The sequence below is a fragment of the Vulpes vulpes genome, chromosome 11, assembly GCF_048418805.1.
Source record: "Vulpes vulpes isolate BD-2025 chromosome 11, VulVul3, whole genome shotgun sequence".
In the NCBI taxonomy this organism is placed as follows: Eukaryota; Metazoa; Chordata; class Mammalia; order Carnivora; family Canidae; genus Vulpes; species Vulpes vulpes.
The window spans coordinates 62104181-62129641 of record NC_132790.1 but is presented as its reverse complement, the minus strand read 5'-3'; the positions used below and the strand labels follow the sequence as shown (position 1 = coordinate 62129641).

General features: G+C 47.7%; 2 protein-coding genes across 2 annotated transcripts; both read left to right on the top strand.

Annotated features, from left to right (window-relative positions):
• The first annotated feature begins 4269 nt into the window (after positions 1-4269).
• Positions 4270-16540, top strand: LOC140594377 (uncharacterized). Its single transcript, XM_072725347.1, has 3 exons — positions 4270-4321; positions 15319-15633; positions 15843-16540. Exons 1-3 carry the CDS (start codon positions 4270-4272, stop codon positions 16538-16540), a joined length of 1065 nt encoding a protein of 354 aa, XP_072581448.1.
• CCK (cholecystokinin) lies at positions 16410-22094 on the top strand. Its single transcript, XM_072726571.1, has 3 exons — positions 16410-16548; positions 17582-17794; positions 21691-22094. The coding sequence occupies exons 2-3, from the start codon at positions 17584-17586 to the stop codon at positions 21822-21824; spliced, it is 345 nt and encodes a 114-aa protein (XP_072582672.1). The 5' UTR covers positions 16410-16548; positions 17582-17583; the 3' UTR covers positions 21825-22094.
• The last annotated feature ends 3367 nt before the right edge of the window (positions 22095-25461 follow it).

Genomic DNA, 25461 nt, shown 5'->3' with positions numbered 1-25461 from the left:
TAGCTGAAGGTTACTTTCTCAGGCCCAACCATTACTGCAGAAGTCCTGTCCCAAGGATGAGGGGGAAAGACAATGCTCTTGGACTTGTAGCCTCTCTCAGAAGCAGGACCAAGGCAGTTTCCAGGCTCTAGGCTGAGTCCCACGAGAAGAATCCCACAGATAAGCACAATGCTACACCTTCTCCCCCACCCTCAACCCTGAAAACAGACATGAGTGATATAGGCTCTTTAAAACTGGCTTTCACCCACCATTTGCTTCAACGTGGATGGAACTGGAGGGTATTATGCTGAGTGAAGTAAGTCAATCGGAGAAGGACAAACATTATATGGTCTCACTCATTCGGGGAATATAAAAAACAGTGAAAGGGATTATAGGAGAAGGAGAGAAAATGAGTGGGAAGTATCAGTGAGAGAGACAGAACATGAGAGACTCCTAACTCTGGGAAACGAACAAGGGGTAGTGGAAGGGGGGTGGGTGGAGGGATGGGGTGACTGGATGATGGGCACTGAGGGGGGCACTTGATGGGATGAGCACTGGGTGCTATGCTATATGTTGGCAAATCGAACTCCAATTAAAAAATATACAAAAAAAAACTGGCTTTCAGTACATTGAACTTTTCTAAAGTTGGAAACTATTTAGGCAAGGTGAGAGTTTATATCCCAGAGCTAACCATGAAAGTGCAGTATCTTTTTTTTTTTCCTAATTCTTCAGAAATTTTGTTTAAAAGATTTGGGAAATCCCAAAGAGCAAAAAGCATGTTTTAATCTTCAGTAGTGGTGGCAGTAGTTGGCATATGTCACGTACTGGCTGGGGGTTATGTGTTTGGACTCTGTGTGCCTGAGCTAGTCCTGACAGCTACCAAGAGAAGTAGGTGTCATTATGCTATTCGTTTTAAAGTTGAAAAACTGATAATCAGAGAGATAGAGTAACGCAGGCAAGGTCACACAGCCAAAAGGAGCAAAGCAGGGATTTAAAATTGAGATTGTCTGACACTGAAGCCCATGCTCTTATGATTTAAAGGATGTCTTCCCCTTTCTCCCCCATCTCTGCATTCAAACCTCTTTCAAGGATAACCTGTCACCTCAATTAAAAATAGTGCTTCACCCGAGTGACTTTCAGACAAGGTGAAGAATAAATGCTAAGCTCACAGCTCAGAGTGCAGAACAAGCCCACAATTGGCAGGAAGTGTCCTCTCCTGGATGAAGGGGAGATGTTCAGGTGGCAGACACTTCATTTTCCAAACACAACAAGCTTGGTCCACACCTGACTCACCAACATCCCACAGAGTCTGTGGGTTACCAGCTTCCCATTTTCATTGACTTTCTGAAGCTAATGTTAGCTTTAAAAGGCGATATGAGGGGATCCCTGGGTGGCTCAGCGGTTTGGCGCCTGCCTTTGGCCCAGGGCGCGATCCTGGAGTGCCAGGATCGAGTACCGCGTCAGGCCCCCGGCATGGAGCCTGCTTGTCCCTCTGCCTGTGTCTCTGCCTCTCTCTCTCTCTCTCTCTGTCATGAATAAATAAATAAATAAATCTTTAAAAAAAATAAATAAAATAAAAGGCAATATGAGATTATGCCCTGGGTGTGCTTGCCCTGAGTGTAAAAGGCACAATTGGAAAATTCAGTCAACTGTAAGCAGGGTGATGGGACAGGCCTCAGGGTTAAAATGGAGGGCACCTGGTTAGAGAAACAGTCTTCTGGGCAGCCTGGATGGCTTGGCAGTTTGGCACTGCCTTCAGCCCAGGTCGTGATCCTGGGGACCGGGGATCCAGTCCCGCGTCAGGCTCCCTGCATGGAGCCTGTTTCTCCGTCTGCCTGTGTCTCTCCCTCTCTCTCTCTCTCTCTCTCTCTCTCTCTGTGTGTGTGTGTGTGTGTGTGTGTGTGTCTCATGAATGAATAAATAAAAGAAAATCTTTTAAAAAGAGAGAGAGAGAGAGAGAGAGAGAGAGAAACAGTCTTCCCTAGTTGCCCTTACTCTGGCTTGACCCTAGATCTCAGGTCCAGAGAAGACAGATGTTGGCGAGGCAAGGAAACTGTGAAGGAAGGGAAATGTGGAAGTCACTACCAGAAAGAGCTTCTGAATAGCCCAGTTTTGCAGTGGTTTGTTGCACAGCAATAGATATTGGAAGGGCAGAGGGAAGAAGGGAAGAAGGGAATGAAAGAAGGAAGGAAGGAAGGGAGGGAGGGAGGGAGGGAGGAAGGAAGGAAGGAAGGGAGGGAGGGAGGGAGGGAGGAAGGTAGGTTTGGATCTAGAGGCTAGGATAACAGCCTAGGGAAGAATCAATGAAGACCTAAACTATGGGAATTGAGATGGGGGGAAAGTCACCTTTGATTTGGCCCAAAAAACTCAGATCCTCTAAGCCTGGACAGACATGCAAATAGTCCAACATCATAGTCTCCATTGCTGAAGCCTGGGTTGGACAACAAACCAGTAGACATTTTGGTCACTGCCCTAGACAAAGGTCTAGCATCTGTAACCTCTCCCTGAAAGGAAGAGCATGTTTTTATTCCCAGTGGTGGTCAGATCCTGGCTACACAGAGGCTTCATTGATCTCAATGACAAGTCCTTCATAGGAGTGTTCCTGAGAAGTGACTTCTAGGGGAAACAAACGCAGAAGGCCGGAGATGTACAGCAAAGCCTAGTAGCACCTGGCATCCCCTCCCACCCTTTCCTAAATTTCCATCCGCTCTTATTTCCCTTTTATAAGGTTTCAAAAATTCACTTATTTTATGTGGACACAATTCCTCCTCCACCTATAAGAAATAATAATAATCTTGGTTTTCCCAGGACTATCCTTGTACTTGACACCAGGCAGCTGCTTACAAATGACAGCCTCTAAAGTAACTTTCTCCTATCATTCAAATAATTACATTGGGCCTTTCCTGGGATTGGAATGTCCTTTGGAGTATCTCTGGGCAGGGGAAGAACTTGGCAGTAAGCACGGGGGCTCCTCCTTTGTTTGCTTCCAGCAGAAAGAGGCTTTGAAGGACTCACTCAATCATGCTATCTAATGGCATGTGTATGCCCACGTGCATACCCTAAAAATTATCCAGTTGACAACCAGGAAGAATGAAAAGGCATATTTGCATAGCTCAGTAGTGGGGAGATCTCAAAAGGACACCTGGAACTGTACAACGGAGCCACACTCCTGCACCTACCTTCTCCCCAGTTCCACTCCTACTGTCTCCACTCCATGGAATTCACTCTAGTCCTGTATCTTGATTTTGTGTAAGAATCACCTGCTGGAATGGACTCTGTCTTTGTTCTACCCAGATGCCCTTGGATCCCATTTGTGGCTGCTGTGCTCCCCTGCCCCAGCTTCTAATAGCTTCCACTCATAACTCTATCTAGACAGCTGTGCTCAGGCTACTGGAGTCTCTTTATCTGCACCTCCAGAGAACCAGAAGTGCCAGTGAGCTTGGCTGCCCTTAGCCAATGAGTGACAGGTGCAGAACAAAAGCTCAGCCCCTTGCCTCAAGTAGCAACATCACTAAGATGTAACTTAAATACCAGAGCTCCCCTACCAGATCCAGTGGAGGCTATGTTCTATGGGGCTCTGTCTGGGATACACCTTGTCTTAGCTTCCCCTATTCCTGTCCTGCTTCTCCCACTCTCCTACCAGATGCATCACTCAAGTCGGCTTCTGGGGAGTCCAGCCAAGACATTTCAGGAGCTTGTCAAAAAACATCTTCCTTTGGCCTTATCGTCAGAGGCTCTGATACAGTAAGCGTAAGATGAGGCTCAAACTCTGCCTCTTTAATAAGCACCCTTCATGATTCTGAAGTATGGAATCAATTAATGGACCCTTCACTGAGAATGACTAGTCCAAAATAAGTGATTCTGACTTAAGGAAATGTACACTTGGGGTTTCTCATATGGTTTGATGGTCTTAAAAATGGATAAGAGTCCTGATCCTGGGGAGGCCACTGTATATCCAGCAAATGCTTTGCCAAATAGTGCAAAAAGAAGCTTCTGCAACCCACTCAGATAAACCCTAGTATTCACATCCATATGTCAGCCCCTAGCCCCAGGAAAAAGTAAACTCTTCGAGGCCCAGTGTACTCCCTTAGCTACCAGGCCTGTGCTGGTCTCTTAGCCACATGGTCCACAGGGAGTTTATTGCCCATTATGGGGTAAACATAAGGAATATTCAGCACTTGAAGCGCACTTCTACAGGCAGAACAGGCTTCTCTCACCACCAGAGAGAACTGTGGAGCAAAGGGTCACAAAGGTTGGGAGCTGGAAGTCAGACCCACCCACAAGGCATCCATGGCATCTGATGAAGCATTGATGTCAATATGTGAGGGCCTGCCCTATGAAGGTAAGTACTTTATAATTACAGTGCCTATTGCATGGTCTCTTTTAAAGAAAAATAAAATCATAAAATAAAATAAATTAAGAAAGAGAGCAAACAGCTATGGGTGGAAGAAAAAGAAATACAGCCATATTATAAAACCAGCAGCATTTCTCTAGACGAATCCTTTAGACTCCATATGTATCTTCCCAAAGAAAGCAGATTGCTTTGTGAGTTCCAGGGCTTTGGCTGGTGACAAACCAGCTCCTCACTTCTGATTTTCCCAGCTGTGTGTATAGCACAAGCGAATGCCTTTAGCAGCCTGGCAACTCTTGCCGCAATTAGGGTTGCCAAGAAAGAGCTGCGCTATCACTCCCGCTCTCTGCATCCGAGATTTCTCTTTAAAATTAGCATCTTGTTATACAAGGGTCATCCATGAGGAGCCCAGAAACTGCCCCCCATAAAACTTGACAATTTTAGCAGACTTAAACTTTTAGCATGGTTCTCCCTCCAATTTGACTTCAATGGAGCCACTGTTCTCAGAAAGGGGAGTGAGTGATAAAATTTAGGAGGCTTGGCACAGATCTGTGTAAGCAACACAATCCCAAAACACCTCTCATCTCTACTCCATCCTCCCATGAGTATCTCCTCCTCAGTATCTTGACCTGAGACCTCCTCCTCCAAAAAGAGCTGAATGTGCAAAAAAGCTGAAAATGCAAGTTTTCTTGTCCCCAAACCCTCACTTCACTCCACTAAGGTTTATCCCATTAAAAGCTTGCAATGCTCTAGGACATGATTCCTATGCGACTCGTTTGACAGTTGTGCAAACACAGGGTTACAAACCCAAAGTGGTTTGCTCTGAGTTACACAAACCATGGATGGAAGACCCAAGAGTTATGAAATTTCCAGGGTCGGAGAAGAAAAAGAATGGTACTCAGCATGAGAAGGAGGACATGTTTCATGAACATTTCTCCCAGCAAAATATTTATACCCAATGGTGCATACATTCCCAAAGAATAGGAACAAAATAGGAAGACTTGTGTGTTTTAACAGTGCATGAATGTAATGAGGTCTTTCCTCAGGTTTGTACTTAGGGGCTGCAGGAGACACTGTTGATACTTCATACACATCCCCTCCGCCCACTTGAACCCATAAGCAGCTGCCTGGGACAGGTTTTCATATAGGCTGGTGGCTGTCTACATCCAGTACCTGCATCTCTATTCTCAGCCTGTGTTAGGTCCTCCCTGCCTCCAACCCATCACTGAGCCCTCAAACAATAGGACACATGAGACCTAGATTAGTGCTCCAGTGGGGCAATTATGAGGTGTTTCCTATACAGCCACTCAGAAGGGACCCAGCCAGACTGAGCCCCAGTCTCTCTCACCAGTAACCTTCATTAACCCACACTTACTTGACTTTTCTCTCTTCTCAGACTCATTTTCTAACCCTCTCAATTCAGCAATCTGGGATGTCCTCCCAAACACACCACCTGCATCATTCTTTGCCTTAGGGTCTGTTTTTTTGGGGTGGGTCCCAAATTAAGACAGGGACCCAAAATATAAACCAATATTCATTTTTTTTAAAGATGTACTCATTTATTTGAGAGAAAGAGAGAGCATGAGCAGGAGGGGCAGTGGGAAAGGGAGAGAGAATATGAAGCAGACTCCATGCTGAGTGTGGGGCTTGACATGGGGTTCGATCCCAGGACCCCAAGATCATGACCTGAGCCAAGATCAAGAGCTGGCCACTCAACTGACTGAGCCACACAGGCACTCCGCAAACCAACATTCTTGCTCAAAGACTAAATCTCTTTTTCCTTTCAACTCCCAGCTCCAGAAACTTACATAAGAAACACAATCTGGCAGATAAGATCATATTCTCACTCCTTTGCAAGTCCTCGGCAGCCCCTGGGCCCAGCACCCCAAAGCTCCCCGTTCAGCTGGAGGCCCGTCTGTTGCCAGCCATCTCCAGGGAAGTCACAGAAGCTGGTAAACAAACTCTCTTTCACTCATCATCATGGGTGCTAGGAAAATATATGCGCAGATCCCTCATTTCTGGGCTGCCAATTTTTAACATTTTGTTGCCTATGCTGCAGGTTTGTGCTATTCCTTAAGGAATAAAAATCTAAATAGAACTTTTACATTTATGGTACAAATCCCCAAAGTTCACTGCTTTTTAACATGAAATGATATCCTCTTTTTCCTTTGGGCTACCTGTCCACCAATATGTCCTTTGGACATTGCTCAACATTATCCTTATGCAAAATAGCCTAACTTGCTTTCCTAAAACCCCAGATCTCTGCCCATTTCAGTAATGGAATCCCCAACCTCCTTGTCCACCCTCAGATCTCAGGCTTGTCCACAAGAAGTGCGTGCAGGCTGGATATTGCAGGCAAACCCATTGCTCAGCATGGTGAGGAGAGGAAATGTGTGCTTACCCTCTCTCTGCACCACAGCCTGACCTCTTGGCCTCCACACACTTACACTCTGCACCCCATCTTTCTGGGACCCCTGCCTTAATCCCTCTCCCAAATTTTGCCCTCTTTCTCCTAATTGAATTAAGATAACAAAAAACAGGTAGAGCAGGCTTTAAACATCCATGCTCTTAAGGCCTAAATCCCAACCCCATCTGACTCAACACCCACTTTGGACAACAAATACTTCACATGCTCTCTTTGCTGTCCTGAAATACCATTTTAAAAAAAAGATTTATTTATTTATTTATTTGACAGAGAAGGAGAGAGCACAAGCAGGAGGAGCAGCAGCAGGAGAGGGAGAAGTAGGCTCCCTGAGGAGCAGGACATGGGCTCCATCCCAGGACCCTGGTATCATGACCTGAGCTGAAAGCAGATGCATAACTGACTGAGCCACCCAGGGGACCCCTTTTTAAAAGATGTACTTATAGGGATCCCTGGGTGGCGCAGCGGTTTAGCGCCTGCCTTTGGCCCAGGGCGCGATCCTGGAGACCCGGGATCGAATCCCACGTCGGGCTCCCGGTGCATGGAGCCTGCTTCTCCCTCTGCCTGTGTCTCTGCCTCTCTCTCTCTATCTCTCTGTGACTATCATAAATAAATAAAAATTTAAAAAAAATTAAAAAAAAAATAAAATAAAAGATGTACTTATTTATTTATTTGATAGAGAGAGAGAGAGAAAGAGCCTGAAATGTCATTTATAACTCTTACAACACACCTATACACATAATATTTTTAAAATCAAAATACTGTCACAAATATAACATATTGTAGATAGAAAGTGCCTTCCATAATATCAAAGTAATTTAGAATAAAATGATATGTATCTTAATATGTAAATGATCAGACACAGTTAATTAGAAGACTGGAAATTGTCAGATGTTCACACCTATTTAGAGTGAGTCAGTTTGGCCTTAATACAAGTAACACAATTTGCAACTGAATATTACAAACATTTTTCTTTGCATTTCTATTTGAAATAAAGGTTAAACAATATAGGAATTTGTCTATGGAAAACAGATTTGTGGGCCAGTGTAGGTATGTATAGGGAGCTCAAACACCACAAGTACCCTTGGGACTGGTGACATGATTTTTCAAAATGTGGCCATCTCCTATTAAAAATCCCAAACAAAACAAGAGGCAATCTTCCCCTGACTTAACAGTTCTCACATTCTTGGAAAGTTCAGTCAAAAAAAAATATTTTTTTATGTTGCATGAAGCAATCTCCTAGGCTTGCATAATTTTTTAAATTTATTTATTTATTTATTTATTTATTTATTTATTTATTTATTTATGAGAGAATGAGTGAGTGAGTGAGTGAGAGGACAAGCAGAGGGAGGGAGAGGGAGAAGCAGATTCTCCCCTGAGCAGGGAGCCCGATGAGGGGATGGATCCCAGGACCTCTGAATCATGACCTGAGCCAAAGACAGATGCTCAACCCAGGTGGCTCCTAGGCTTGCATCATTATAGACAGGCTTTATTCACCTACTTGAATGTCCAGTGTATCATTCAACATGTGCTTGTCTCTCCAGGGGGTTGCCAGGCACCCAGCATCCTGATTCCCTCTCCCCAATGCCAGTAGGCATTGTGCTCCCTACTATTGTACTGACCCAAAAAAAAGTCCCCATACATTTCCAAAACTCACCTAGAGGGCAGAACCAGCCACACTGGTTGTGCCTCCTACTTTTGCCTCCTACACACATTGGAATTCAAATAGGACCATCGCTCAAAGTTTAAATCCCAGTCATTCAGTGAGGTCAGCTCTCTACATTCAGAGCTAATGCTCTCATGCCGTGGGCATGGCTGAGGAGCTGGCCAAGTAGCTGGAGCTGAAGAATTCATCAGCAAGAAGAGATAAATATGCTGTCCTTGACAGTTGGAAACAATTGCTATGGGTGGGGGGAACTTGGTAATACTTATCAAAATGTTAAATGTACATATCCCTTAATTCTGTAATTCTATAAATTCATGCCATCAGTAATTTTGTACATGTGCAGATTGATGTATATTCAAGAAGCTTCTGTTATAATTAGAAAATACTGGAAACTATTTACATTTTTATCAATAGGGAACTAGCTAGACAAATTATGGCACAGCCATATAAAAGGGATATTCTATAGATTTTGAGGTAGAATTATTCCAACAATACAGAGTGACTTCAATATATATTTTAAGTAAAAAAAGGTGAAGTAGAGAACATTATGTAATACGTGCTTCTATCGGGACATTGTGTGTGTGTGACAGAGAGAGGGAGAGACAGAGGCAGAGAGACACTTATTTGATGTACTTGTATGTGCATAGACTCTGGAAGAATTTACTAAAAACTAGAGGAACTCTGTCCCTGAGGAAGAGAAACTGAATGGAAATATGAGGTGAGGGGAAGACTTCATTTTTATTATATACTTTTTTCTACCTTTTCATTTGTGAATTATGTGCCTTTAATACATATTCAAACTATTTTAGTTCATTTTTAAAAACTAAGAGCTTTCCCTAATAAGGTCATCCTGGAAAGGCTGTGGCCCTAAGAATTAACTCAAAGGAGGGGAAATGGCCTTCACTGGGCACCAGGTGGGCTATTAAGGTGGGCCGTGTCTCTGATGGGTGTTGAGACCACTAGAGGGATACATCCTTGTCCTCTGTCACGCGGAGCCCCAGCTTTAGAGGAAAGCTGAATTGGCAGGATTACAAAGACTCCAGACTACTGGTCAAAGAACTTGAGTCTGTTCATTACCTTTTCCTGAGTATGGCCATAGAAGCTTCTTCTAAACCTCTACAAAGGAAAGTGAGCCAAGGGACAGGTCTGAGGACATAGGCAGCCAGTTTCCCCAGCAACTACCATTCCTCTTGGCTTTTCAGTATTAGTTTGAAAAGCAAAGGCTTGTTCTGCATGGAGACTAATGGCTGGGAGCTCACCTCTCCCCATTCCTATTATCCATTCATGAGGTGATCTCCTGTTTCTGGCAGCTCTTATATCCCTGGCAAAAAGAAATGGTACTGAAAACAATTCCTGTGACAATTTGGGAGTCAGTGACCAAGCCCAGGGTCAGCCAATAGCTTGTCATTCACCAATAGACAGCTTGTATATCCAGTCCATTGAACTAAGAGTTGTTTACTCAGTAAATGTTTATTGATCACTTCTCATGCATCCAGCACAGAAGTCACAGTCCTGTCCTCTGGCAAATGAGATATTCATATAGATGAAGAGGTCAGTCAATAGATTTATTGAGCAACCACTATGGACCAAGGACTGTTGTAGGAAATTAAGGTAAAGTATGGTAAGCTCTAATACTGAGTGTCAGCAAAGCATTAGAAGAGTAAATCTGCAGTGTCACTGCCCCACCTATCACCCCTCTGGCCCGACCTGCATAGTGTGTGCAGGCTCAGCTTCCAAAACCAGCATCAGTAGCTGTCCCCGTAAGGCCTTCCCACGGGAGCTGGAAACCCCTCTGGCCCATATACCCAGTGGGCCACGAGCACTAGGGAATTAATGCACCCCTTCTGGGAACCACCCTCAACCAGTGACTGGCTGGAGTTGTTGTATAAATACTCCAGCTCCCTCACCCACTTGGATAAGATAACCCTGAAGTGTGAGTTCTACACTTGCCTGGAGAGTTCCCCAGGAGGATTAACTACCACTCACAAGAGTCTTTTGACATTTATCATTGTGATGTTGCTGTTGCTCTTCTGACCCGTAGCCTGTTTTGCTCACCTGTTGGTGTTTGGGTTTGTGACCCTTGAATGAGAGGTCCCAGGTTTAGGGGATTCCCCAGACTTAAAGGATTTCAGTAACCTTACAGAAATGCCAGTGAAAGAGGATTTTTCCTCTTTTCCACGCAGGCATGTTGCAGTCTGCTATGGGCTAAATGTTTATGTCCTCCCAAAATTCATATGGATGCCCTAATCCCCACTGTGATGATATTAGGAGATTGGACCTTTGAAGGAAATTAGGTTTAGATGTAATCGTGAGGGCGAGGTCCTCATGCTGGAATTGGTGCCCTAACAAAGAACAAAATCATAGAGTTTGTTCTGTCTCTCTATCATGCGAGGATACGACAGGAAGAGAACCCAGAAAAAAACCTCTCACCAGGCCCCTGACCATGATGGCTCCCTGACCTGGGTCCTCTCAGCCTCCAGGCTATGAGAAATTAATGTGTTTTGTTTAAGCCACCCAGTCTATGGTATTTTGTTATAGCAGCCCAGCTAGTCCCTTTGGCTCCCTGGTAGCTATTCCTACCTCAGCCATCATCTTCTCTCTTCTCTACCTGAGAACTTTCTCTGGCCCTGTAGGAGCAGGGAGGCCGATTTAGAAGTGAAGAGGAAGCCGTCATCCCTGGAGCAGCCCTCAACCAATGGGGCACCAGAGCCGGTGGGTAAATCCCCCAGGCTCTCCTCTCAGCCTCAGGTGGGCTGGTTTTGAGGCATGTTCCATGAGGTATCTCACAGAGACCCCAGTGGGACTGCCCCCACAGCAGGAACCCACTCATCAACGTGTACTTGATTGTCCTCCCTCTCCCCTGTCCCCTCACCCTGCTTCCTTAAGATCACTGCCAAATAAATTTCCTGCTCCCAGGTGCCTGTCTCAGCCCTACTTTTGTGAGCACTGAAACTAAGACAAGACATTCTAATGGAGCTCATCATTAAGGAAAGGAAGCACTGTTCCCAATGACCACAGCTACTTCTTGCTTTTCAATCAGATCATTCTGGGTGATAGCAGAAACACTGGCTCTGGGGGCCTTTGAAAGTTTCCAGAACAATTAATGGCATTTCTACTATATGTACCAGGGGAAAATACTTAAGACCCCAAAAAAAAGCCTTCAAACCAATGTATTTTGAATCAGAGCAAACAATCTCCTGACCTCCTTTAAAGAGGAATTACTAGTAACAAGTTTAAATTCTGTGAATAATAAATTAGGAGGCTCTAGTACATCCCTGGAAATTCCACTCAGTCTTCTGCAAGTGAAGAATGGACATATGTCTTTGAGATACCTCCCAGGACTAAAAATCCTAATTGCAACAATTCCCTCTCACCACTACTCCCTTTCAAATGCCACATCTGGATATGGTCATCATGCTTTCAGCCCCCTGCATGGCATGAAGGAACTTCCACATCATGGGCAGTTCGGGGCCTCAGCTGGTGAGCCTCGCTCAGTGGTAAGGAGGTGAGGCGTTGGCAGGTGGGAGACAGAGAGGGCACTATCTGTTTTTTTCCTTTTCCTGAGACAAGAGGATGGGCTTAGGGTGAAACTTAATTACCATCTCACACTTGGTAAAATACAACCACAACCTCCAAACAAGGAAAACTCTCATTACAATCCCCTTTGTGTTCATTTGTACTGAAAAGCAAAACCATTTCTCCTTAACATACCTAGTGAGGTCTACGTATCAAAGAGCCTGAACAGAGGGACGTCAAGCAGGGGTTTGTATATGTTCCTGCAAGTCTTCTGCCCATACCCTCTACTTGATCTACTTCTCTCAGAATCATTTGTGCCCATTGATGACCTATTGCATATACAAGTATTTTTCTTGTTTATTATCTATCTCCTCCACTAGAATGGAAGCACCACAAACAGAGGGTCTGTATTGTTCCCTGTTGTATCCCAACAGTGCCTAATGGACAGTTGATTTTTTTAAGTAGGATTATCTTGAAATTAGAGAAAACTTTGGGGACAAGTGGTTTATTTGAGAGATGACCCCAGATACAAGAAGTAAGGAAATGAGAGGAGTAAGGCAGGGGAGGAGGAAAAGTCAACTGTGGGCACCTGGGTGGGTCAGTAGGTTAAGCATCTGTCTTCGGCTCAGGTCATGATCCCAGGGTCCTGGTTGAGCCACGCATCAGGCTCCCTGCTCAGTGGGGTGTCTGCTTCTCCCTCTCCCTCTTCCTCTGCTCCTCCTGCCCCCCACCTCGTGCTCTCTCTCTGTGTGTCTCTTAAATAAATAATAAGTAAACAAAATCTTTAAAAAAGAAAATTCAGCTAAAGGGAGGCTACTGTTAGAGGCAAAGGGTCTTTAAGAAGATTCCAGAAGCTTCTGGGAATGGTCCACACAGAGGACAGGAAATGGGCTCCTATCCCCCACTGATTGAGGGTTGTCCTCTGGGATGTTAAGACCCATGTACTTTCAGACTAAACCTCTTCTGGGTTTGAGTTTTGAGGCAGAGAACTGCAAAGGGGTGCTTTAAAAGCTTGAGATGGGAACACTGTCTGAATGCTCAAAACTACCCAGTCCAAATCCAGCTAGGGGTACCTGGGTGGCTCAGTCAGTTAAGCATCTGCCTTTGGCTCAGGTCATGATCTCAGGGTCCTGGGATTGAACCCTGCATCAGGCTCCTCCCGCTCCCCCAACAGCCAGAGCCAGAGGTGGGACATTAGCTGTAGTGAAGTCACCAAAAGCATCTACCTTAAGGGGCATTAAGCAAGTATCTTTAGTGAATAAATGGATTCTCCTTAATGCAGATAAACACATGCATTAACTGGAAAAGTGGGGGGGCCCAGGCACATCTTGCTTTAGAAGTGGTCAGAGTTATTAGTACCCTCTGACCCATTAAGAAGGAAGACTTATTAGTATGGTCATGGAGTTCAGACCCCTTTTACCTTTTTATTTTCCCAGAGAATCTTCTATAATATATCCCTGCTCAGAATTCAATTCCTAGAGGTGAAGTGGCTACAACTTTATAGCAAGTTATAAAGGTCCACTGCATAAGCCCTTCTTCCAGCTTCTGATAATCCTTGTCATTTTTGGCTTCTTCTTAAGGCATTTTTACTCTGGTGTCTTGACCACCTTACTCTGGTGTCTCAGCTCCCTCTTCTCCACTCACCGTCTTGCTCTCAATGTGCCTAGAGGTGTCCACTTATTCACCTGCCCTCCTAGGCACCCGCTAGGCTGGCAGTCACCCTCCACCCAAAGACTCTGGTCCACACTTCCAGTGCCTCTATGTCTTGAGCTTAGGGCTCATTCTCAACCTGTTACTGGGACATCCACACACAAGCAATGAGTTCAATCTTATGTTAGATTACCTACCTCAACCCCATACCCGGCCCTCACACCTGAACTCCTGGTCTTGGGTAACACTCCACCTACCCACTTGTCTCACAACACAGAGCCCCAGTGTCAGCCTCAGTCACCTAGTTTCATTGCCTCTACAAGCTTCTCTGACATCAAGAGGTTAACAGTGGCTGTCCCGGGATAATGGAATTTTTCTTCTTTACTCTACTTTTACTGATTTTTTGAATTACCTCTAATGAACACATTGCTTTGATAATGTTTGATATGTTTCATAATAACTAATAGGCTTCATAATCCATTGTAAACCAAAATATAAATCTATCTTTATCCCATCTGGCCCTCCTAATAGATCCAGACTTACAGCTTCTCCCCACTTGGAATGCTTCTCACATTACAACCAGACTCATCTTTCTAAAGTCAGAGTCTCCTTCCTCTGCTCCCCCTCAACAAAACATTTCTCTGGGGGACACCTGGGTGGCTCTGTCAGTTGAGCGACTGTATCTTGATTTTGGCTCAGGTCTTGATCTTAGGGTCCTGGGATGGAGCCCCCTGCTGAGCATGGAGCCCGCTTGAGGATTTCTCTCTCTCCTTCTTCCTCTGCCCCTCCCCCCCACTCTAAAGCACTCACTTGTGGCCCCCCTCAAATAAATAAATAAATAAATATTTTTTAAAAACCCCCAAAAATACTTCTCTGGGATCATCTCCCACCTCCTGCACCCCGATAGTCCCCCAAATACATCAGAATCACTAGGGGGTTGTCTGTTTACTTGTTTTTTCTGCCCCCCCATCATATTGTCATCATTGTTCATGCTGCATCCCCAATGCTTGGCACAAAGCAACTGTTCAATAAATATTAATTATTAATTAAGTGGATGGAAGGAAGGGTATTAAGTCACTGGCTTACCACAGGGAAATTCTATAGCAGTGGTTCTTAAAGTGCGTTCAGGGGCTCACCCGCAGGCGCATCATTGAGGAACTTGTTAGAATGGGAGATTCTTGGGCCCCACCTCAGAATCAGAGACTCAGGATATCTGAACAAGCCTTTTAGGTGATTCTGTTTTGTAGCAAGTTTATGTTCCCAGAAATGCCTTGGCCACAGTCACAAATAAAACTAGTTCCTGCAACTGAACTACACACCCCTTAGCAGCCTTGTGGAAAAACCACTGGAAAACATCTTATCTGCTGCTGTTTCAAAAATGTTGCCTGTAGGTTGCAGAAATACAGCAGCCTCTAGAGTTTAGAAAAGGGGATGCAACCAGAAGTGTCTCCCCACCAAGCTCTCCCAGCCACCCCCACCCTAACCTCCATGCCCCCATGCAAGAGTCCTCACAGTCCTGCCCATATAGGGACCCCTACAGCTGAGTACAGGTGCCAGTTTTGAAAAAGGCACTTCCAAGTCCTTCTTGAGGGAAAGGAGGAGAGGAATGAAGGGCTCCGGGGCTGGACAAGGGACAGATGTGACCCCGAGGTCTCGGGCTGGGAAGATTCTTCTTCTTTTCTTTTCTTTTTTTTTTTTTTTTTTTTTTTAAGATCTTATTTGTTTATTCATGAGAGACACACAGAGAGAGGCAGAGACACAGGCCAAGGGAGAAGCAGGCTCCCTGCGGGGACCCCGATGCGGGACTCGATCCCCCGCCCGCGGATCAGTCTGAGCCGAAGCAGCCGCTCACCACTGAGCCACCCAGGCGCCCCCGGGAGGACTCGGCCAGGGCAGTCCCGGCTGGGCGCAGCTCTTCGAGCCTCGGTTTGCCATCTGTGAAATGGGGTCGGCAGTGCCTTTCGCCCAGCTGCGGGGGACTTGAGCGCCAACCCAGACGGCAGCCAGGGGCGCGACGGCCCCGGGGAGGACGCGGGGGGCCCGCGGGCGGTCAGTGACCGGGCGAAGCCCCGTCGGAGCCGCGAGCCGTGCCGGGCGGGGGTCCCGCGGGGTGTGAGAGCTCGGCGGCGGGGGAGAGGGGATGGGCCGCGGCGCAGGGCTCTTCGGGGCACCCTGGCGCCACTGGTCGGCGACCCGGAGGCAAGCGGCCCTTTCCCAAGCCCCGAGCGAAGTCCCGAGGTGTCCCCCTCGCTCTACAGCTACCCCACCGGCCCGCCCAGGCCGAAGCCCTTTCACCGACCCGGGAACACCTGCCCTCGGAATCCTGGGGAACCTCCAGGGCTTCTCACGCGGCCGAGAAGAAAGTGAGGACCCCTCCCTCCCCCAGGAAGCCCACTCAGTGATCCGAACAAACAACAAACCACAACAAGCCCAGAGCTGCCTGAGCTGCTCCAAGCGGGGCGCAACCCCCCTCGCCCCCCACCCCCCAGCCCCAGCTCCGAGTTACACTTTGCAGACACCCAGCCCGGCCCAGTTCCCCAGCCCGGCCCTGGCCCCCCGGGGCCCCTCCGGTCCCCAGGGCCGACCTAACTGGGCAGCTCCTCCATCCCGGGGGGGGGTCCCGACACCTGGGAGTCCCACCCGGGCACAGGAAAGGGCGAGGGCGCGGGACGGAACCGGGACGGGAAGGCCCTCGGCCGGGGAGGCGGGCTGCACCCCGGGGCGGGGCGGGTCTCCGCTGGCCGCCGCCCCCCGCTCCCGGAGCCGCCGCCCCTCGTCGCCCCAGCGGCCGCCCCTGAGCGCGCGCGTGCAGCCGCGGGGCTGCGTCACCGGCCGGCGGCGCCGGGAGCGCCTATTTAAGGGGCGGCCGCGGGCCCACCTGCACCTGGCTGGGCTCCCCCGCCGCTCCCGGGCCGCGCCGACCACCGACCGCCGACCGCCGCGTCTGCGCTTCTAGCCCACGAGGTAGGTTCCCGGCCCTCGAGGTGGTGCGAGAATGCGGTCCGCAGTCTTGTGCCGCCTCCACCTGTTTCCTGTTTTCTGTATCTTCTTCCCGACAGACAGCTCGGAAGACCTTTCTTGAAGTCAGAAACAGCAGAGGGGGCGGGGCGGGCAGAGCGGCTGGGGGGTCCCGAGCCGGCTTGGCCCCCGCGCCCTGCCCGCGCCCTGCCCGCGCCCTGCCCGCGCCCTGCCCGCGCCCTGCCCGCGCCGCGCCGGGATTAGCTGCTAGTGGCTAGGACCAGCACGCGGCCTGGGCTCTGCCGGGTGTTCCACGGAGGCGCGGTGCACCCGGCAGTCTCCTCAGTAGACTCCCAAGGGGCTTTAAGATTCAAATTCACTTTCTAGATATTGCAGGAAATGTCAAGGCTTTGGGGAGAGAAAAGTGCGGGTGTCCTATCTGCTCGTGGACCTCGACGGCGGCGGCGGCGGCGGCGCTTTGCCAACCACGGAAGACCAAGCGCTTATTTCTGATTCTTAACAGCCCTTTGGGTTTTGCAGCGCAGTTGTTGCCGGCTGCCGCGTGCACCCTAACGGCACTTTAGGAACACCGCCTTAATTTCTCGCTCCTGCATTTTAAGCTGCGCTCCTCTCTTTTTCACCCTTTATTCCCGCCCCCCCCCCCCCCAAAGCTTCTTGGCTCTCAGCAGCTTTAACTCTTGCCTTTCCAGTTACAAGACGGGCGCTCTAACAACACTTTCTGAAACTAAAGGAAAACAGAAGACATTTCTCTGCCAGCCCAGGCGGAAGGCCGGGGCCCCGTCGGTACCGGGCACCGGTGGGGCTCGTCCCAAGCACACAGCGGGCTGTGGCCGCCGCGTGCCCCGCGGCGCCTGGCGAGCCCCTGCCTGGCGAGCCCCTGCCTGGCGAGCCCCTGCCTTGCACCGGCGGGCGCGGCCGGAGCCCCGCGCGCTTGCACTGAGCCCCCCGCGCCTCCGCCGGAGCCCGCGAGGCCCCCCGCCTTGTCGTTCACGTCCCCTGTCCCATTGCTGTCCCGCAGCCATGAACGGCGGCGTGTGCCTGTGCGTGCTGCTCGCGGTGCTGGCGGCGGGCGCCCTGGCGCAGCCCGTCCCGGCCGACCCGGCGGGCCCGGGGGCGCAGCGGGAGGACGAGGCGCCCCGGAGGCAGCTGAGGGCAGTGCAGAAGGTGGACGGCGAGCCCCGCGCGCACCTGGGCGCCCTGCTGGCCAGGTACATCCAGCAGGCCCGGAAAGGTACGATGCTCATTCGCCTGTGGGGTCCTTATTCCTCTGACCCCGCCTGGGGCTCCCAATCCTGACCCTCTTCCCCAGCGTCCTGCTGATGGAGGTGGGTGGCCCCTGGGAAGGAAACAGGCGGTGCGTTAAGCTGAAAGGTTTTTTCACTTTCGCCCCCCCCCCCCCCCCCCCCCCCCCATTGCACTGCTCTGGACAGTACGGTTTTCCGGTCTCCTTTTGTAGAAAACTGAGAGCGAATGCGGTGGATTCAATTAATTAAGGAAAACCTTTTTAAAAGAGCTTTCTTGAACTAGTGTTGGCCTGTGTTGCTGCTTAAGTTCAACGCTGTATTATGAAGATATTAAAACGTAATTATGAAGCAAATTACTGACTCTAAAAGACTTTGCAGATCTACCAAATACCCAATACTGGAAATGCAGAGGAACCGGGAGCCACCCAGGTGTGACACTTGGAAACCCCCTAGCAGGAAGGCATTGATGCTGAGAAAGCTCTTGCGTTCTAACAACAGTTGAAAAAACAGTGACGATGTGTCAGTTTTCACCAAAGAATGTAACAGGAGGAAAGAATCAGTAGCAGTTTTGAGTTCTCCTTGGCAGTGATTTAAAATGATTACTCAAGAGACCTGTTTGTTTTTATTTTGCTGTCAGAGAGGTGGTCCCAATTGCAGCAGGACTGTGCAAGCCAGGTTTCTCAGCATCAAAGTCTGCCTGCAGGATTATGGTGATTTGGTGGCTCACTAGTAGGGTGACATACTGACAGCCCTGTCCCTTTCCTGGGCCTGTCTCATCTGTAAAGCACAGAGGAAGCTAGAGTTCCCTAGGTCCCTTCTAGCATTCTGTGTGATTCAGAGGGAGGCTCATTCGTCTGTAGGCTCCTTAGGAATCATGATTGGGACTGAAACAGTTTTTTTTTTTTTTTTTCAACCAACTTGATCCACTGTGACATGGATGGCTGTGGGGTGGTGTGCTAGACTAGACCTATGCAGCCAGCCAATAAACCACAGAAAATGCTGTTGGGAAGGGTAGAGGGTGGACCCCTTTCCCATGAGGCTTTCTGACCCTCCCGTGTGCCAGGGAGGCTTTCCTTGACTAGACAAGGAAAAAATGATGAGCTTGGCTTTCCAGAGTCTCTGATGGTTTCATATGAAGGTAAGATCAAAACTTTTTCAACCAGGGGAATTCAGAAGGAAAAAAAAAAAAAAAGATGATTTGTTATATTTTGTCTGCTCTTTGGGAAATTGTCCCAGCTACCATCTTCTGTTTTGCTTTCTAACTAAAATTAAATTAAGAGATGTTGGAAATATTAGTCAGATGACAGAGAAAGTCTGAAAACTTCTTGAATTCCTATTGATTATCTGTCTCAAAGTAATTTAATATCTGTCCTTGGATGTCAGTTGAACTTCAGCCAGACCAGCCCGAAATATCATAGGTTTTTCACTGAGCTGTCATCTGGAACCCCCTCCCCACCGTCAGGAAAGAGCCACGAGAAACAGGTCTGAGAAACAAGCCAGTTGCCAAACTACTTCCCCAGAACCGACACTGGGCAGTGGCTTTATACTACAAATCTTAGCTGGAAGTTTGTCCCTAGCATCTCTGCTCAGCCACTTTCTCCCTTTGCCTTTAGAATGCTGTACCACACAAGCCCATGCGGGAATGGCAGCCCCTCGGGACTTTAGCTGCCAACACCCACAACGGCACGAGGCAGAAAATAATCCTACTCGCTTATTTGACAAATATGAACCAGGAAGAAATATTTATACATATCCTTGAATATTTTACACATTTTGAGACCATACTGGATATGTACTCAACTACAGTACTTACGCTTACAGAGTCTAAACACGATAATGTACTCTTCGAGGAGTGCTCAAGAGTTTATTGTTAGAAATTAATTGTCTGCAGAGCCTTCAGTGATTGAGAAGCAATTCTATTGGGGGCAGGGGACATCTAGCATACACCTGCCCCATGCCCAACAAAGCTCTAATGCTACATCTGTAACATCTGTACTGTTACTCCTCGCTGAAGCCCTGGTTAGTAAGTTCCATTAGGCTCTGGGAGAATGTATAACCTTTGCACACCTGACACTCTGTTCAAGCCCTGCCCTCCCCAGCGGGTCTGGAAGCCAGTCATCTTCCCAGCTGTACTGCCCATTTGGGGGGTTTTAAAGTTTAAAGGAGGCAGGCCCTTCAATTCAATTCTGTAAACCAGGTGTAGTTCCTACTTTGTGTCACACTGGAGAAGCGAAGTGAGGACCCAGGTAAATGCAAACACCGTGAGCACAGAACTGTCCCTGGAATGGAGAGATTGAGGTGTGAAACCGGCACAGCTACCAGGGCTGAATGTGATTCCTGCACCACCTCCCTCCTCCGCCCCAGCCCAACAACCTAGGCTGCTTATGCACCTCGAAGCTGCCGCTTTGCCTTCATTAACTGGAACTTGGGGCTATGCCCAGCCCTTCATGGCGGCATTCATCATCACCAGGCAGAAGAATGGGCCACATTTCTGTAACTAGGTACAAATACCTGGGTATGCAAGGTTTTTTTTTTGAATGCAAAGACTAGTATTTCACCTGAAAAATGTTGGAACAATGAAACAGCCAGGTCTGTTTTCCTTTTGCATAGCTGGAGATATCTGCAAAGAGGCAGGAATGTCTGGATTGACTTTTGATCCCAAGGCTGGGAAGGGATTGAGGTGGGGATGTCAGGAGAAGAATGGGTGGGGACATTACTCTGTATAATTGTTTCTGGTTTTTAATTTAGCTAGCTTCACTTGGTTATCCAATAAGACAGAGAAACTGCTCCTGCAAGGTCATTTATCAATAAATAAGTCATAGTCTGACTCCTTGCAGCCTGTGGGCAGGAGCTGGCAAGGGCAGTCTCATACAGGAGAGTTCGATCCCCAGCAGTGGGGTCACAGGGGCCCTCATACTATAGGAACCATGGAGCAGTCCTCCATCACTCTGCTTTTAAAGTCCCCTGGGATTTCCTCCTTTGAGGTCCCTGAGGGACATTTCTTGCCTCTTAGCTTGCACAAAAGAAGGCATTATACTGATTTCACATCCAGAAGGTCACTGTCTGTGATCTGTGGGCTAGGACTGTGTCATATGTCTCCAAAGAAACTGCTTCTTCATGTCCCTGTTTGCTCAATGTGAATTACACGTGAGAATCATCCTGTTCCTGACGACTTAACTCCTGAAGGTCCATTTCTCATTCAGTTATTGCATTTTGGTCAAAAGGGATGAATTAACCTCCTTATTACCTCTCTGCCCACTCTTCTTTGAGTGCCACTGACGTAAGATTTTAATCTGACAGTGTATCTTATTCTCATTATCATTTTGAAAAAGAAGGTAGCTTTCAAATTAATTTGTACACAGTATTTGTCTAGCAGTGGGACTTGACTCTATTTTTTTAAACCATTCTAACATCAAAATATTGTAACTAAAAAAAAAAAAATATTGTAACTGCGTCACCTTAACAATAGTCAGGTATGCTCGGGATATCAAGGGGCAAATTCCAGAAATGGGTAAGTACCGAGGAAACTCTTGCTTGGCATCTACTGAGGGCCAGCTACCAAGGTGGAAACACCCCGAGGAGTAGGAAAACTAAGGCATATCTAAGCTGTGGAAGGCCACAATCTGTGGATTCACTTAAATCCTTATAGATTGGAAGCCATACCCATGGCTAGTAAATACTACTCTCCCTAGTGACACAGACTTGGGTCCTTCTCTTAGATTTTGGTCTAGCAATCCATCCCACTGTTGGACAGCTCTTTGATACCTTTAAGGAGGAGTATACTACGTATTGTCTGGCTTTTCCCATTGTTCTCCTTTACAGATTGAAATAGTGATTCTCTTAGATGTAATGGCCCTGCTTCCTTTGCCCCTGCCCCTTGTAGCTCCTTCTGGCCGAATGTCCGTCATTAAGAACCTGCAGAACCTGGACCCCAGTCACAGGATAAGCGACCGGGACTACATGGGCTGGATGGATTTTGGCCGGCGTAGTGCTGAGGAGTATGAGTACCCCTCCTAAGGGCCCCTGCCTTTGTCGGCACACCAGGAAGCAACCGCCTGGCTCAGAAGAGGCAGAAAAAGAAAACAATCACACTCATAACTCATTGTCTCTGAAGTTTGACATTTTCAGTATCTATTTATTAAGTTTTCAATGTGAAAAATGTCTGTAAGATTGTCCAGTGCAACCTCACACCTCACCAGAATTGTACAAATGGAAGGCAAAACATTTTCCTCGTCTGTGATGCGTGGTCCTAAAGTGTTGCTATGCTATTAAAATAATTTCATTCTGCTCCCTAGTCCCCTGTGTCTATCGAGCGCAAAGGGTTCCATATAATCCACAGGACCTTCAAGGAGGAAAGCCTGATAGATAATACCCAAGGACAAACCCCTGGCATAGATGGTCCCAGAGAGGGCTCGAGAGATGAGGGTTGGACATGAGGCTAACTTCTCTACTGCCAGGCAAAATGGCCAGTAAAAGGACCTTCTGGGTCAGTTCCATGGCCCAGCTCTGGCCACCCTGGACGTGGGGCCCCTGCTGGGCTTCAATGCAAAAAGAAAACATGCCAAAAAAAAAAAAAAAAAAGAAAACATGCCCTGCTTGTAGTGAGCACTCACTTGTCTGGGTAAAGACCAGAGATGCAGCTTGGGTTGGAGCCTCCCACCTGCCCATCCCTGTAGGATGTAGTAACCCCATCCCTCACCAGGACTTCTTTGGGATTCTCTTGGCCTTTAAACAAATTATGGGGCAAATGCTAGTCAGTGCTTTCACATCCCTTGGATCTCTCCATGGCTCTGTGGCACAGAGGTTATTGTCCTTTTACAGATGAGGAAACAGGTCCCAAGAGGTAAAAGTGACTGGCCCACAGTTCCCCAGCTAATGAGATTCACAGACTTGATTGCTCCCAGTAGCATGACCTCCATCACCCCAGCCCTTCCAGACTCTGGAGTACATGTGAATCACCAGGGAATCTTATAACTCGCACATTCTGATTCAACAAGTCTGGCCTTGGGCCTGAGCAAGCTCCCAGATGAAACTAGTGTGGTGGGTCCTGGACCATACTTGGGGTGACAGTGGTCTAGGGAGGAGCCTGTGATTACAATCCCCTGGGTCTAACCATATTTCAGAGACATATTTCATAGCATATTGGGTGATTCTAGTAGCTACCTGAAGCAGAAACTCTCCTTTCTTGGGCCAGTCCCTCCATTGGCTCTCTGTAGGCGTCCATAAAAGAAATTATTTCAAGGGGACACCCAGAGATAATCTGACACCAGCTACCCACAGTACAGTCTTTCTATGCCTCTTAGCCAAGGCTTCCAGGAACCTCAGGTTCCTATACAGCAAAGGCCCCATGTGGCTTGATACAGCAGGGCATGCAGCCCCAAAGGAAAAGACATTGAAAAGAATGCTGGCGAATCTATAACTGGTCCCAGATGGTTCGTTCTCAGTCCAGGGCTACCCTGCAGGCACATAGTGCCATCTCCCTTGGTGGTAGAAAAATGACACCAGTCCTCTTTCTCTGAGGACTTTGCAATTCTTTAACTTGAAGTTAGCATTCAGTGCAAAACTTAGAATCTGAATAGACAACACATTATATTGTTCCTTTGTGAGGTCATTTCCTCATTCAATCCCTACAATATGGTCTCTGCTTTGTATCTCAGGGGTCCAAGCCCTGACCAAATACTCAGATGCATATGTTTTTAGTGCAGAACACACACATCTCACAAAAAACAAAACAAAACAAAACAAAACAAAAAAACCTTTTTTTTCCAGGTAGGTAGGGGTTCTTGGGTATAGATGATGACCAGTGTGTGAGTGTGTGTGTGTGTGTGTGTGTGTGTGTGTGTGTGTGTGTTGGGGAGGAGGCTGGTGAAAGAATTTAATATTAAGTCAGCAGTGGGGACTGGGTGAGAGAGGTCTGATCTGAATTAATAATTTATAAGTCATCGGAGAAGTAGATGGTAAAGTATCATTTTCAGAAATAAAGACGGGAATCATACAAATATAAATGAACATATATCAAAGATGTTATTTTACTCATTAATAAAGGACCAGTAAGATGTCCTATCATTTCAAAGGAGAATCTAAAGGACAGACACATAGAGGCAGTAAAGAATGCTGAAATGATGGGGCACCTGGTTGGCTCACTGGTTGAGTGTCTACCTTCGGCTCAGGTTGTAATCCCAGGGTCCTGGAATCAAGTCCCAAATCAAGCTCCCCCAGGGAGCCTACTTCTCCCTCTGCCAATGTTTCTGCCTCTATCTGTGTCTCTCATGGATAAATACATAAAATCTTTAAAAAATAGTACTGAAATGAATTTGCTGATGGACACAAAACTGGGTTGTATAGTTAGGCCAATAAAATGGAACGTGCAGAATAATCTGTTATCCAGGGCAGAAATAAGTTGTATTTTGGGGGGACAATATTCGCTTACATTTCTATAGACAAGAAGTATTTGCAGGACTGCCAGTTTTCTGTGGCTTACAAAGTAGCCCAGTCGGAAACACAGACCTCAACAGCATCCGATCAATACCTGGAGTCCCACTGAGAGGACACCCACTAGTCCCCTTTGCTCATTTCAAAGTCTCACAGTTTTTCCTAATGCAGGAAAGGGGAAGGAAAAGAACATTTTCTGGCCTCCTCAGGGGTGCAGGACTCTGCACAAGGCAACTCGTGAGCACCAGTTCAGGATGCTGTCCCAATCCTGCAAGCAAGGTGACCCCATTTTTCAAAGAGGAAGCTGGAGCTCAGAGAGGCTCAGTGACTTATCTTGCACTCTGCTCACACATGGCTGTGCCAGGGTTGAAGCAGTCAATTCTGAACTTTTTATGAGGTCATCTAGAGCAGACACTTCGAGTCTGGCAGAGAAGGGGCTTGGAGACTCATCTGGAAATGTGTCTCCGTGAGTCTGAATTAGACTGAATTAGGGTTTGTGGTGGCTTTGATGGCACCCAGTGGGGTATACTGGGTCGGAGTGGGGAGCCTAAACATCTGTGCCCCAATGCCTCTCAGAGTCGCCACTGGATTCAGGCCAGTCTCCTTCTACTGCCATGTACTGCTCTTGTCTCTATGCCACTTGCTGACACAGGGACCTAGGAGCCAGGATTGTATAACCTAGCTCTCCCTCAGCCCTTCCTTGGGGATCACATCGGGCTTCTGCAGCTAAGATGAGTAAGTGTCCCCCCAGAAGAGCCCACAGTTCCTCAAGCCCTGCTTCACGGAAGCCTGGAGAATGCACACACATTGGAAAGCCATGGTGCTCCCTTCCCTCCCACTGCCTCCTCCCCACTCACACCTCTCTACCCTCAGGAGCCCCTCACCATCCCCCTCCATTGCCAGCTGCTCCTCTTGAATCCCTTCTGCTTTCAAACCTCCACCCCAGACCATGGCCTCCTGCTGCTCGCACTCTCAGTTCTGCTAATTAAGGCTGCTCTAAGGGTTCCTTTTTGTCAATCCATTGGAATTTACAAGTGGAAAAGGCCAATGACTATCATTCTAGCCCAACACACACTCTCCTCTACTCCAACTCCGATTTTTTAGGTAATAAACTTACTGAAGATCACACACTGAATTAGTGGCAGAACCTATAGCCCTCTCTGGAATTAGTTCCTTGCTTCCTTGCTGGTTCTTGCATTTGCTCACACCTCTGGCCCTCTGG

Bases quoted from the DNA above. Each gene is read 5' to 3' on its own strand.
- LOC140594377 (XM_072725347.1), top strand. From the start codon at position 4,270: ATGGCATCTGATGAAGCATTGATGTCAATATGTGAGGGCCTGCCCTAT. The intron at 4,322-15,318 runs GTAAGTACTTTA...TTTATTCATGAG, and splicing joins TGAGGGCCTGCCCTATGAAG to AGACACACAGAGAGAGGCAG. The intron at 15,634-15,842 runs GTCAGTGACCGG...CTCGCTCTACAG, and splicing joins ACGCGGGGGGCCCGCGGGCG to CTACCCCACCGGCCCGCCCA.
- CCK (XM_072726571.1), top strand. From the start codon at position 17,584: ATGAACGGCGGCGTGTGCCTGTGCGTGCTGCTCGCGGTGCTGGCGGCG. The intron at 17,795-21,690 runs GTACGATGCTCA...TGCCCCTTGTAG, and splicing joins CATCCAGCAGGCCCGGAAAG to CTCCTTCTGGCCGAATGTCC.